Raw genomic sequence first — 14,607 nt, 5'->3', positions numbered from 1 at the left:
ATTTTTAACTTAAAATTTTTTTCTCTCCTTTTAATTGAAGGTGCAGAGAGCTTGTTATCCTTCACAGAGTAATGACACAACTAAATGAGTTCTCCACTCATTGTCAATGGGCCCAGGCCACCACTGCTTCTCCACACTCGCTTACGTGTCCTCGCTGGTCTCAAGGCATCAAGAAGGTCCACAGATGGGGGTTGTGTTCACAGTCCAACACCTTGCAGGACGCTTGGCATTTGCCACAGATCACCAGGATTGGCAAATTCGCAACTGGCTCCCTGTGCTCTTCACAGATGAAAGCAGATTCACACTGAGCACATGTGACAGAGTCAGGAGACACCATGGAGAGTGATCTGCTGCCTGCAACATCCTTCAGCATGACCAGTTTGGCAGTGGGTCAGTAATGGTGTGGGGTGGCATTTCTTTGGAGGGCCGCACGGTGTTGGGCTCTCAGACCATCCACATGGAGTCGTTTCTAACCGTTTGTGCAGACACATGCACATTTGTGGCCTGCTGGAGGTCATTTTGCAGGGCTCTGGCAATGCTCCTCCTGTTCCTCCTTGCACAAAGGCAGAGGTAGCGGTCCTGCTGCTGGGTTGTTGCCCTCCTACGGCCCCCTCCACGTCTCCTGGTGTACTGGCCTGTCTCCTGGTAGCGCCTCCAGCCTCTGGACACTACGCTGACAGTCAGCAAACCTTCTTGCCACAGCTCGCATTGATGTGCCATCCTGGATGAGCTGCACTACCTGAGCCACTTGTGTGGGTTGTAGAGTCCGTCTCATGCTACCACGAGTGTGAAAGCACAACCAACATTCAAAAGTGACCAAAACATCAGCCAGAAAGCATTGGTACTGAGATGTGGTCTGTGGTCCCCATCTGCGAACCACTCCTTTACTGAGGGTGTCTTGATAATTGCCAATAATTTCCATCTGTTGTCTATTCCATTTGCAGAACAGCATGTGAAAGTGATTGTCAATCAGTGTCGCTTCCTAAGTGGACAGTTTGATTTCACAGAAGTTTATTTTACTTGGAGTTATATTCTGTTGTTTGTGTTCCCTTTTGAGCAGTGTGTATGTATGTATATATCTATTCTAATCAAACCTGTCACTCTGATTTTACTGTATGTGGCACATGAATTGCCGGCTTTTATTCTATCTGTCTATCATATATATTTATATATGTGTGTGTTTTCACGAATATTTCTTTTGAAAACGATGTGTAAATGACATATGGAATTGCTGTATGTAAAAGCTCATGTTAAAATCGCATTGCAATCAGATAGCAATCGCACCTAATTCAATGTAAATCGGATGCTAGGTGTGAAAAATTGCATTGTATTCGCATTACACTTGTGTGACTCTCAGCAGGGAGACTCGGACCGATTTTTAATACGTTTAGTGTGACTCTGGCCTAAAAAACGCAATGAAACACCACAAGTAACCTAATTTAACCCCTTCAACCCCGAGCTTGTTTTCACCTTCATGACCAGATGAAATTTTACGAATCTGACCAGTGTCAGTTTATGTGGTAATAACTCTGGATCGCTTCAATGGATCTCACTGATTCTGAGACTGTATTTTTTTCATGACATATTGTATTTCATGATGGTGGTAAAAAATGTCCAGTATGACTTGCGATTATTTGTGAAAAAAATTGGAAATTTTCCAAAATTGTGAAAATTGTGCAATTTTCAAAGTTTTCATTTTTATGCCCTTAAATCAGAGTCGTGTCACACAAAATACTTAATAAATAACATTTCCCACATGTCTATATGACAGAAAATACCCAAAAGTGACACCATTCTGAAAACTGCACCGCTCACGGTGCTCAAAACCACATTCAAGAAGTTTATTAACCCTTGAGGTGCTTCACAGGATTTTTTTTAAAAAAATAAAAAGGGTAAATGTGGATTTAATCTGAACTGCTGAATAATTCAGGATCCAGACCATGTAGCCTTTAAATTGTGGATTTATTGTCAATGCGTTTCAAAGTACAAGACTTCTTCATCAGGAGCACCACAATGTCTGACATTGTGGTGCTCCTGATGAAGAAGAATTTAATGGCTACATGGTCTGGATCCTGAGCTATTTAGCAGCGCAGATTAAATTCACATTTACCCCTTTTTTTTTTATATCTGGTTGGTCACGAGTGAACCGGTGCATCTGCAGCAGCGGATATCTCTGTAAGCTTGTCTTTTGGCTCAAATTGGTGAGTACAATTTGATCATAGTAATCATTTTATCCTGGATAAGACCCTATTGCGCTATTATTCTCCAGCAGCACATATTGGATCACAGGAATTTATGGAATATCAAAGGAAAAAATAAACATTTAACTTTTTTTTAACAAAAATTTTAATTTAGACCCAAATTTTTTTATTTGCACAAAGGAAACAGGAGAAAAAGGAACCCAAAATTTGTTGTGCAATTTCTCCTGAGAATGCGGATTCCAATATGTCCCATTTTGAAACTAGACCCCTCTATGAACTCATTTACATGTGTGGTGAGCACCTTGCACCCCCCAGGTGCTTCACTGAAGATTATATCTTTGAGCATTGAAAATAAAAAATTTAGACCCAAATTTTGCATTTTTCCAAGGGTAACAGGAGAAATTGCACCATGCAATTTGTTGTGAAATTTCTCCTGAGTACGCCGATACACCATACAGTCATATGTAAAAGTTTGGGCACCCCTATTAATATTAACCTTTTTTCTTTATAACAATTTTGGTTTTTGCAACAGGTATTTCAGTTTCTTATATCTAATAACTGATGGACTCAGTTATATTTCTGGATTCAAATGAGGTTTATTGTAATAACAGAAAATGTGCAATCTGCATTTAAACAAAATTTGACCAGTGCAAAAGTATGGGCACCCTTATTATTTTCTTGATTTGAACACTCCTAACTACTTTTTACTGACTTCCTGAAGCACTAAATTGGTTTTGTAACCTCATTGAGCTTTGAACTTCATAGCCAGGTGTATCAAATCATGAGAAAAGGTATTTAAAGTGGCCACTTGCAAGTAGTTCTCCTATTTGATTCTCCTATGAAGAGTGGCATCATGGGCTCCTCAAAACAACTCTCAAATGATCTGAAAACAAAGATTATTCAACATAGCTTTTCAGGGGAAGGATACAAAAAGTTGTCTAAGAGATTTAACCTGTCAGTTTCCACTGTGAGGAACATAGTAAGGAAATGGAAGAACACAGGTACAGTTCTTGTTAAGCCCAGAAGTGGCAGGCCAAGAAAAATATCAGAAAGGCAGAGAAGAAGAATGGTGAGAACAGTCAAGGACAATCCACAGACCACCTCCAAAGACCTGCAGCATCATCTTGCTGCAGATGGTGTCACTGTGCATCGGTCAACAATACAGTGCATGCATAACGCCTTTTTGTATGACCAAACAACTCAATCTTTGTTTCATCAGTTCACAGGACCTTCTTCCAAAATGTAACTGGCTTGTCCAAATGTGCTTTTGCATACCTCAGACGACTCTGTTTGTGGCGTGCATGCAGAAACGGCTTCTTTCGCATCACTCTCCCATACAGCTTCTCCTTGTGCAAAGTGCGCTGTATTGTTGACCGATGCACAGTGACACCATCTGCAGCAAGATGATGCTGCAGGTCTTTGGAGGTGGTCTGTGGATTGTCCTTGACTGTTCTCACCATTCTTCTTCTCTGCCTTTCTGATATTTTTCTTGGCCTGCCACTTCTGGGCTTAACAAGAACTGGTACCTGTGTTCTTGCATTTCCTTACTATGTTCCTCACAGTGGAAACTGACAGGTTAAATCTCTGAGACAACTTTTTGTATCCTTCCCCTGAAAAGCTATGTTGAATAATCTTTGTTTTCAGATCATTTGAGAGTTGTTTTGAGGAGCCCATGATGCCACTCTTCATAGGAGAATCAAATAGGAGAACTACTTGCAAGTGGCCACTTTAAATACCTTTTCTCATGATTTGATACACCTAGCTATGAAGTTCAAAGCTCAATGAGGTTACAAAACCAATTTAGTGCTTCAGGAAGTCAGTAAAAAGTAGTTAGGAGTGTTCAAATCAAGAAAATGATAAGGGTGCCCATACTTTTGCACCAGTCAAATTTTGTTTAAATGCAGATTGCACATTTTCTGTTAGTACAATAAACCTCATGTGAATCCAGAAATATAACTGAGTCCATCAGTTATTAGATATATGAAACTGAAATACCTGTTGCAAAAACCAAAATTGTTATAAAGAAAAAAGGTTAATATTAATAGGGGTGCCCAAACTTTTACATATGACTGTATGTGGGGTAAAACTACTGTTTGGGCGCATGGCAGGGCTCAGAAGAGAAGGATGCAAAATTTGCAAAATTTTCTGGAATAATTAGCGGACATCATGTCGCCTTTGGAGAGCCCTGATGTGCTTAAACAGTTTAAACTCCCCACAAGTAACCCCTTTTTGGAAACTAGACCCCTAAAGGAACTTAACTAGATGTGTGGTGAGCATGTCGAACCCCCAGATGCTTCATTTTGAGCCGTGAAAATAACAAAAATCTAATTTTTCCCACAAAAATGTTTTTAGTCCCATTTTTTTTCAATAGGGTAACAAGAGAAAATGGACCCCAAAAACTTGTTCTGCAATTTGTCCTGAATACGCCGATACCCTATATGTGGGGGGAAATTACTGTTTGGGCGCACGGCAGGGCTCAAAAAGGAAGGAGCACCATTTGACTTTTGTAGGTCAAATTGACTGGAACCATTAGCGGATGTTTTTAACTCAGCATTTTTTATTTTCACAATGGTAACAGGTGTAACTAGACCCCAACATTTGTTATGCAATTTACCCTGATTACACAGATACCCCATATGTGACTGAAAACTACTTTTGAGACACAGTATATAGGGAAGGAGCGCCATATTGGAGTTCAGAGTTTTCTGGACTGGTTTGAGGGTGCCATGTCACATTGGCAGAGCCCCTTATGTGCTAGAAAAGCAGAATCCCCTATAAGAGACCCCATTTTTCAAACTACACCACTCAATCAACTTTTCTAGGGGTGAAGTGATCACATAGACACCACAGGTGTGTCATAGAATTGTATACCAAGTGAAGAAAAAGTAATTACATTTTTACCACCAAAATTTTATTTTAGCCCAAGATTTTACATTTTCACAAGGGGGAAATGGGTAAGAATGGCACAAAAATTTGTCCAATTTCTGCAGAATGTAGAAATACCCCATATGTAGATATACAGTACTGCTTAGCCATATGGAGAGACTTGAGAGGGACGGAGCGCTATTTGCCTCCTGGAGCGCAGATTTTCCTAGAACAGTTTGAAGACTCCATATACAGAGCCCCTTAGTGCTAGAAAAGCAGAATCCCCCCTCTAGTGACCCCATTTTGGAAATTATACCCCGTTGGGAATTTATCTACAAGTGTAATGACCATTTTGACACCAGGGGTGTTTTCCAGAAACAAGCAGCAGTGGATGTTGCTTAGAGAAAATTGCAAATGGCCATTGTAGTGTCCAGTACGTTGTAGTGCCCAGTTCATTCTTCTGAAGACATGCACCCGTAAGTTAGGCAGGCTCTCATACTGTACATTTCAATGCTAGGAATGTTTTTCTGACATCTGTGACACATGTTCATTACAGCCAATCCTACTTCAGAGAAAACGTTACTGTTCGAGGCGCCTGGTAGTGAGTTAGTTAAGAGATTGAAGAATGAGTGTTTAGCATTTGTATCATGATGGCAAAATTGGAACCAAAGTTAGATCACCATTTGTGGTGCACATTCTTAGGTAATCCACAGACATGGGTCAGAACAATTTTCAATCAGTCAAAGAATCTAGATGGCACACGACGTCTTAAAGGTGGGAATCGGAACTGAAAACTGTGCAAACATTAACAACGAGAAGCAATTTGGAGTTATTTTCTACTGTTAAAGCAGAAAGCCACAGTTGCTTTTATGAGATGGACATTCACACTGCATGCTAACCTAAGCTTTTAGACATTATTTGCTGTCTAGTTTCTTTGAATGATTGAAAATTGTTATGATGAGGATTAAGGATATTGATCCAGTGATTTATCTGCGATAAGGGAAGGAATTTTTCTTTTTAACATGGAGCAACTGACATGTGCCTTCTAGTGTTTGTGTTTTTGTTATCTGGATCAACACTGCAAGATTAGAGTTTAGACTCAAATGGTCATTGAACTTTTCATAAAGTTAATTTCACTCTCCAAAATATCACTAGAGAGTGCAAACCACTGGGTTTTTATTTAACATGGTATATCCTGCCTGTTGTCAAGTATAATCCATCTCAAGTTGCAGAGCCAATGCATACAGACATAACAAAGAGTCAGACTTTCAGGGCAGGCAAGCAATGCTTGCTGAGAAATGGATTAAAGGAAGTTCCTGCACCTTTAGTACTGACAGAATGCTGATGAATAGATAATGCTCAATCAAAAAGTGTGGATGCAAAGTTTCCGAACAAGAGAACGAGGACAGTCCTGGGACGATATTAGCCGGTATGTGCACCAAAAGCAGTTTTAACCCGTTGTGGAGAATGAGAGCAGCAAGACCATGTTTCTCTACAGGTTTTGTGTAAAAGGACAAATGTGTTTTAATTGACATCTTTTGCAAACTTATCAATTATAAAACTAAAGTACAAAAAAAGACAAAAAAAAATCATGAATTGCATAACTATCACGTTTATTAATGCAGTATTTATTTCAGAGCCTGGCAACCCTAGATTTATAATCCTTTCCTGGTCAGAATCAAATTATGGTAAAATTCCTAGTAGAACGTTCTGAAAGTGAAAGGATTAGAAAAATCAAAAAGCCCCAATTTTTACAATCCTGCACCCCAAGCATTACACATCATAGTTACAAGACATAACAAGGCCAGTGGTGGTTACTACAGTGACGGCTGAGAGAAATGTACAAGACAACGGGGGGCTATTATACATAAAAAGCCCAAGAGGGAAAAAAAAGACTTGAGATAATTTTTTAAAACGTTTTGTTCAAATATTTATTTTTCATACTTGGAGTGATCTATATCCATGAATTATATCATTTTTAAAGTATTATTTGGCCCAAAACACATTAAGTTCCAGTGGTTACAGTACCATCTAACGTAGCAGTACTAACACAATGAGGCACTCGGGGGTGCAGTTATGTTACACAGTTCTTATTGTCTTATAACATATACATATTTCTCATATACTGAGCGCTGACAGGTTATTTAATGGTGCTCACTGTTAGACACTTTACACTGTTTATTGTGATGTTTTCTATACATAGTGACCACCCATGCATTGTACAGTGATTAAAAACAAATGAGCATGTGAAAGGCAAATCCTACCAGAATACATACAGTTCTAGGTGACTCCTCTCTCCCCCATTGCCGCATTAAGTAGGGGATATGGTGGCAGAGCAAAGACAGGATTTTTTCGATACTAAAAGCAGATGGGATTTTAAAGGTGTTTTCCACTATTCGGTCAACCCCTTTTAAATCCCTATGCCACTTCCCACCCCCAAGTAAAATAATATTACTTGCACTCACCTCCAGTGCTGGTGTTGTTCTAGAAGTGTCGGCACTGGATCTCCCAGGGATCCCGTGATGTTGTGTTACGTAATCCCTGTGGCTAGTCAGCGCTCCTTCGGATAAGTCAAGACATCCAGAGGAAGTGAGAGCTGGGGCTGCTCACTCACCTCCTCCAGATGTCAGTTAGGTCCATAGTAGACGAGAGTGAAGCCAGCGCTGATTGGCCACAAGGATTGCGATCCCTGGGAGAGCCGGTGCAGACACAACTGGAATGGTAGAGTCACTAGAGTTGAGTATAAGTGTTATTAGTCTGCTGTGATGAAACAGGGATTCAGAAAGGGTTGTCTGAGTAGTATACTAGCCGTTTAACCAAAGGGAACCTTTCAGAATGATTCTACTAACAAAATTATCACTGTGTAGGTGATAAAACAACAATACAAATGATAGCGGTTTTGTAGTAATCCGATGCGACATCACTGAGAAATCAAGCTTTGAAGCCACATGTAGAATAGCCTGGAAGTGCATTGGGGCTTGTCGATCCACACAGGGTACATGGACATGCCACCTCCCAACGCACTTCCATGCTAATTTGCAGATTATTTTGAAGTTTGATTTTTTAGCGCCAACACATTGGAGACAATTATTATTTTTTATTACTGTTTTATAGGCTATACACCCGCACCATTAGTTTGAATAGTAAAATCGCCCTGACAGATTCCCTTTAATATTCTCTTAACTGCCACAAAGTAATTAATGTCTATGCATCACAAGGTGGAATACACTTTAATATTATAACAGTAATTCGCATTTTCAAACTCTGGCAGATAGGAGCCATTACAGCTCTGACTTTGTGCTGTGACTACTGGTCTCACAATGAACTCAATGCATTGCAATGTACTCTGAGAAAGACATGTTATAAATCCATGATGTGGATATTGCTAGAATCATTGTTTTTATCACCCACGTACATACATCACAGAGTTTTGTAATTTTCATAGCTAGATTTTAAGAGAAGTTGTAGACATTAAATAGCTTCCAAGTTTTATATAAACCTTTTTATTCTTTTATCTCCTGGGGCAGTCCTCGAGAATTAGAAAAAGGAGTCTGTATTTTATTAGGGATCTATTTAATTTTGATCAAATAAAGTGGAGAATATATTTCTCAAATACTAGAAAGAACTGATACACGGCAATAACAATAATTTTTTTTAAAGAGAACCTGTTGCCTCATGTCAGGTCAGTTTTAAGAAATAGTTGTTTTCTCCATAAGATAACAATTCTGTTGGCTCTATTCTCGCGACTCTGTGATCTGCTATTCTTGTTATTTCCATTAGAAATGTTTGAATAAATTGACATCTGGGAGTTACCATGACTAAGAGGCGTGTCTGACGCTGTTGGCACTGATTGGTCAGTGTTGGAATGTGCAAGGTCACACCTCCAACTGGTAACACCAAGTTGGCAATTTATTTATACATCTTTCAAAAAAGAGCAATCAGTGAGAATGTAGTACTTCAAGGGATATCGTATGAAAACATCAATCCTTTCTACATTTTCAGCTGTATTATATCATCCAATTCATTAAAACGATATTGCCAAGGAAACATGGTACAATGTACATTTAAAATAGTGATGAGCGAGCGTACTCAGGTAAGCCGTCATCCGAGCATGCTCGTGTCCTAATCGAGTATTTTCCTCCTGCTCAAAAAAAATGGTTGAGTTGCTGCGGCTCCATGTCTCGTGGCTGTTCGACAGCTGCAACCCATGCAGGGATGACCTGTTTGTTAGGCAATCCTTGCATGCGATGCAGCTGTCAAACAGCCGTGAGACAAGCAGTCGCGACGTCTCGAGCATTTTTTTCGAGTACGCCGAAAATACTCAATTAAGACTTGAGCATGCTCGGATGACGGCTTATCTGAGGATGCTCGCACATCACCAATAGAAAACACAGTTGTTCTATAGTCAGTAAAATACGTATTCAATCGAATAGCATTGATATTACTTTTCTAGATGGAAGGTGGAGCGACCAAAGATCTTTGAAGAGACCTGCAACCAGCGATCCGGCCATCTTCAGAGCAGCGCTTGCAGGCTCCATAGCAAAGAACTTGCAAGCACGCTCTCCTTAACTAGGAGACTGACCACCTCTGATAGACAACGGAGGTCAATCTTAGCCAAAGAACATACTATTCAATTTACATCCGTTCTTGAGACTGGAGATTTATAATAAGAGGTAAATTAAAAATTTGCTTTTTACAAGCACTTTGCAAATTTCTGTATTTATGACCGTGAGAAACAGATATCCCGATTATTCACAGGAAGATTTTAATGCAAAATGTAATGTATCCTGTGTGAGAATGTATGCAATAGTAAATCCCCCCCCCCCCAAAAAAAAAATATTCTACCATATAGTCATAAGATCCACCATACTGTACTGACACGGTGTAATAAATAACATTTACAGAACATGTAAACTGACATGTGTGAAACACGTGTCACATACAACGTTATATTATACATCAGGTGATCAGAATATTGTTTGCCAGTCATATACACAATAGAACATAACCGGTCATTTCAATTTATTTTCTGTTCTTTTCATTTGTTCCATTTAAGGCAATATTAACAAGCGCAAATGTATCCGCTACAACTGTGAATGAGGCGCTCCACAGTGGAGAGAAAGGCCAGAAATCGACATACAATATAGGTAGGGGACCGCAACTCATTAAGAGACTGAAGGCAGTGATTTGGAAACTATTGTTGTTCTGTACCGATATACAATAAAAATAAAAAGTGAATATACACAATTGGGTTATAATCCAATCACAAGCTATACTGCATATATACATTCTTCCACTACTGTGCAATACGTAGAGATATAGTCGTGTGCAACAGTATCAAATGAGAAATGATGGATAATATAACCTCTCCTTCGGACCTGGCTAAGATGTTATACATTTTAATATGTGTTAGGTTTAGAAGGCTCTATTTCACGGTCCGTACAGGGAATGCAATGTCCAAACTGACCGCAGAATCAATTATGCCTATGCGACTGTAAGTTCGGGTCAGGAGACCCACGGCCGTGGCCAGAATTACTTGTGAAATACAGGCATCGCTCAACGATATCACAAGTCAGTCGTTTAATTCCACTTACACAAAGCTATCATCGGCAGGATGGCCAAGCACACGATCGTCAGTGCAGCCGATCAACCCTCTAAAGTTTCACCATAGTCGGCAGCACATCTCTTGTTTACGTTAGAATATGTGCTGCAGACAACAATAATCTTTATGTTCACATAGAAGATACGATCAAGTGATTGTCATTTGATTGGTGGACATGTATATACTGCCCGGTGGTAGGAAACGACTATTCATACGGCCAATTATCGCCCCATGTAAATAGACCTTTATACTGATGGGGGACCTTTGGATACTTATAGATATTAGGTATTAAGGGAGTGCCCAAGTACTTAGGCCACCTCTATCCTGTACCTGGCCAAAGCGATTACTGTAGATGTGTTACCATTCTGTACCGCTATTATTTCATGTCATACCAAGTCTACAATCTTAAGGAAACAAGATAGAGAAGATGCAGATAAAATGTTCTTTATGTGATAAGAGCCCATTCTAATGCCTATGTGTGTCATGGAGCAGCGTTAAAGAATTGGTGACTATGGATCCTGCCTGCTCATGCAATCACCCAGATCATATGATTCCAGTATTCTGATCTACTGGTGATGCCGATGTCACCGCAGAGAATAAGGAAGATGACAAACTGGAATGGTAAATGTTAAACTGATCAGTTTTCACATTCATTTATTTTGCAGATAAGCTTCTATTGAAACATGTACAGTGACGTCTTAGTAATCCCTTGCTGGCCTGACAGATCTGACTGCTGATTGCATACTCTAACCATTACAGGGTACACAGTTCTGTATTCTACGAGGCAGGCTCCCACCGATCATCGACATGACATTAACAGAATATACAAGACGGTCATTGTTCGAAAGCAACATGATTCTCACCCAAGCAGCAAAGCAAAAGTGCACGTAGCCATTCTTCGAAGTACATTTTAGGACGATTCTTCATTGTTCTGGGAGGCTGCACTTCCCACAAACATGGCAAGGGTTTTATAAACTTCATGAGATTGTTATATGTGATTCCGTGAGAACAGAAATGACTCCAATACTGACAAGTTAACTACATTAGTGGATGGGTGCACTATAAAGGTAGACCATGTAGCTGCTATGGGGGCCATGAATCCCTTATATTAATAGGTGGTGAGAACCTGTAAAGGGATCCCATCCCCACAGACCCTAAAATCCGGGAAATAATCTGAGGATTATGGAAATAAGATGAGGGAAAACAAGCACCAAGTCCTTGTATACTGTGTGCAAACTAGCATCAAAGAAGACCCAGTTTGTGTATAGGGCCTACTCACTTCTTAGTTAACATAGTGTATACCTTCTTTCTGCATTAGGTAGAAGTTATGGAGAATATTAATACGGTTGCTTACTCCTCAATATGGTGATTGTTGTGGGCTCTGGCAAGATCTCATGCATCTTGGCCTGTACCATCTATAGGTTTGCTGGCCTAAGATATACAGTTGTCCATGTTTGAGATAGACTTGCTGGTCTCTAAAGCTGGTTGACCCTGAGACTATAGCAAGTCCTCTCAGCTAATATAATGGCATCCCAAAACGCATGACATTTCCAAAGCCAACATCCAAGCAAGATTGGGAGAGCTCACAATCATCGCCTTGCCAAAGGTCCTAATTTACTTTGGTACTCTCCGGTTTCTACTAGTTGGTGTATATTATGGGTTCTTCTTGTTTTTCATTTTGTACTATTAATCAATACATATAGGCAGACATCAGGGGAAGAAGAGTGCTATATATACTGCCCCACATGTAAGAGCACAGGCGGTTAGTGGCTATAAGACACGGCTTCTTATGAATTTATATTTAAAGTGCATAAGAATGGGGAAACCCTTGAAAATTAACTCTGGTTTTTACCTTTCTTTGGCTTAAATGACCTATCTTTGGATTGCATTAGGATATTGGTGCATTCTATTTTCCGGGTCATCATCATGAGATTAAAATGTGAAAATACATAGACTGTAATGAAGGATTAATGGAAATGCAATTATCTACATGAAATGTTTACTTAACTTTAGGTAGTGGTTATCTTTTCTGAAAATCACTGACATAACCATGCATGAATATCACCAGTAGGACACTAGGCTTGTAACAATTTACAATAAAATCCAAGAATATAATGGGACTCAATGTGTTTTTTTTGCGCCAAATGATAACCGCTTCTATAATAAGCCCCATAATTTACATTAATTATAAATGTAAGTTTAGTACATACATACAGCAAACGCATAATTATTTTCTAGTACAACATAGCATTGTATTATCCAAGCCAGCGAGGTTCTAGTATCATCTCATCATGGAGCCAAACATTCTTAATGTTCTACTTCTTGTGCCTCTTGTGTTTTACTGGATTTATTAGGTTAACCCTGTAAGCTTGCTTCGTCATATATCCACATAGGATACCAATAAGCTGCAACGTGTCCCTAAAAGTCTTGAAGGGTGTAAATGAGGATTTTTTGTGTTGGGTGGGAATATATACAATGCAGTGGGCAGACACGCACATATATGTATGTTTCACCTATAGCCAGGGAATGAGATGATTAGGCAAGGTGAAATTTCATGAGTAGCTTATCAATACTTATTTAATTACTACTAGGAAACCATCCTGTATTTAGTCATAGACTCATGAATATTTAGTCTAGAAATGACCCAGCTTTGCCAAGTGTAGGTGATGAAGGGTGGTGTTTGGCCATGCTTGAAGTGGGCCCCTAATTAATGCCCATGATGGTAATTTCTTTAGAACATTGCATTGCCATTATCATAGTAGCTAGCTCCAATGGTAGAATTCTGCTCGCTAATCGCTTGCTAATCTTGCTCTTAGGTATCATCGGTGTCATCACATTAAAGATGGTTTAGAGCCTACAAAGTCTTGACTATTTAAATTGAAACCAGACATTGCCTAAGAGCTGCCCGTATATAGACATTGGACCACATTGCTGCCCGCCCATGGTATAGCTAAGAGACAGGGAAAATAGAGAGTGCAGCACATAAAGATTCACTACACCGGATCGGATGGGGGCACCTTGAGATTCCCCAGATGTTTTTATGGTAGATTTCCTGTGATGACAAGCTATTTTTCAGGAATAGCTGGAAGGTCTGAAGATACTTCCCTAGGCAATGAGAGAACTGCAGATCCTCAGTAGGAGCAGAAATGAGCATGAGCAGGGAGTATACAGGACAGGGGTTGGTGTAATGTGTAGGTATGGAGGGGAATTAATAAATGACTTAACGAGTTGATAAAAATAAGGAAGAGTGCAGGTTTCCCATTAAATTCTCATTTGGGCTGTTCTGCGTCGAGATAGTTTGGACCTAAGAGAGGAGCAGAGAAACAAAGAAAAAGAAAGAAGGAACTTAGAAATGTGTAGCTTCTATTGGAAAGTCTACACTGAAGGCATAACAGAATCACACAAGAGAAAATAGGTTTCCAGTTGATTGACCCAAAAGAGACACATAAAAGGTGTTTCTCTATGTGACTGCAGACTTGTAAATCCTCACGGTGTGTGGACTGTGCAATATAAGGATTCTCCGGCTCATGTGACATCAAGTATGCGACTTGCATGCTTCCGGACACATGCTGACTAGAAGTGTTGTTCGCCTCTCTCGCTACACTTGCATTTAGCGAGGCCCCAACAGTCTAGTCGGCACATGACCTCATGTATGCTAATACTTGCGGTCATGAACCCGCTGCTCCCAGCACTGAAGAATCCTGACATCCAGTGCACACGATTTGAGGATTCACAAGTCTGCAGTCACATAGAAAGACTTCAGACTAAAGCCCCCATTACACACTGCGATATCGCTAGCAATATCGCTGCAAAGTCACCGATTTTGTGACGTTGCAGCGATATTGCTAGCGATATCGCTATGTCTGATACTTACCTCCGACCGGCTCCCCCGCTGGTAATCGCTGATCGCGCGAGGAGCTGCTGGACCATTCCTCGTCG

At 40.0% G+C, this 14,607-nt stretch overlaps 1 protein-coding gene across 5 annotated transcripts in view; it reads right to left on the bottom strand.

Moving 5' to 3' along the window:
- Window positions 1-6,662: 6,662 nt before the first annotated feature.
- Window positions 6,663-14,607, bottom strand: part of KIF1A (kinesin family member 1A) — a 233,028-nt gene continuing 225,083 nt past the window's right edge. For all 5 annotated transcript variants that reach the window (XM_073581223.1, XM_073581219.1, XM_073581220.1 and 2 more), the window contains one exon: window positions 6,663-13,972. In XM_073581223.1, coding sequence (XP_073437324.1) covers window positions 13,930-13,972 — 43 coding nt within the window. In that variant the 3' untranslated portion in view covers window positions 6,663-13,929. The remainder of the gene's footprint in view (window positions 13,973-14,607) is intronic.

This window comes from Dendrobates tinctorius, unplaced genomic scaffold (genome assembly GCF_039654945.1).
Source record: "Dendrobates tinctorius isolate UK_male_01 unplaced genomic scaffold, ASM3965494v1 ptg000069l, whole genome shotgun sequence".
In the NCBI taxonomy this organism is placed as follows: domain Eukaryota; kingdom Metazoa; phylum Chordata; class Amphibia; order Anura; family Dendrobatidae; genus Dendrobates; species Dendrobates tinctorius.
The sequence above is the reverse complement of the archived record's forward strand: the minus strand, read 5'-3'. Positions and strand labels throughout refer to the sequence as shown.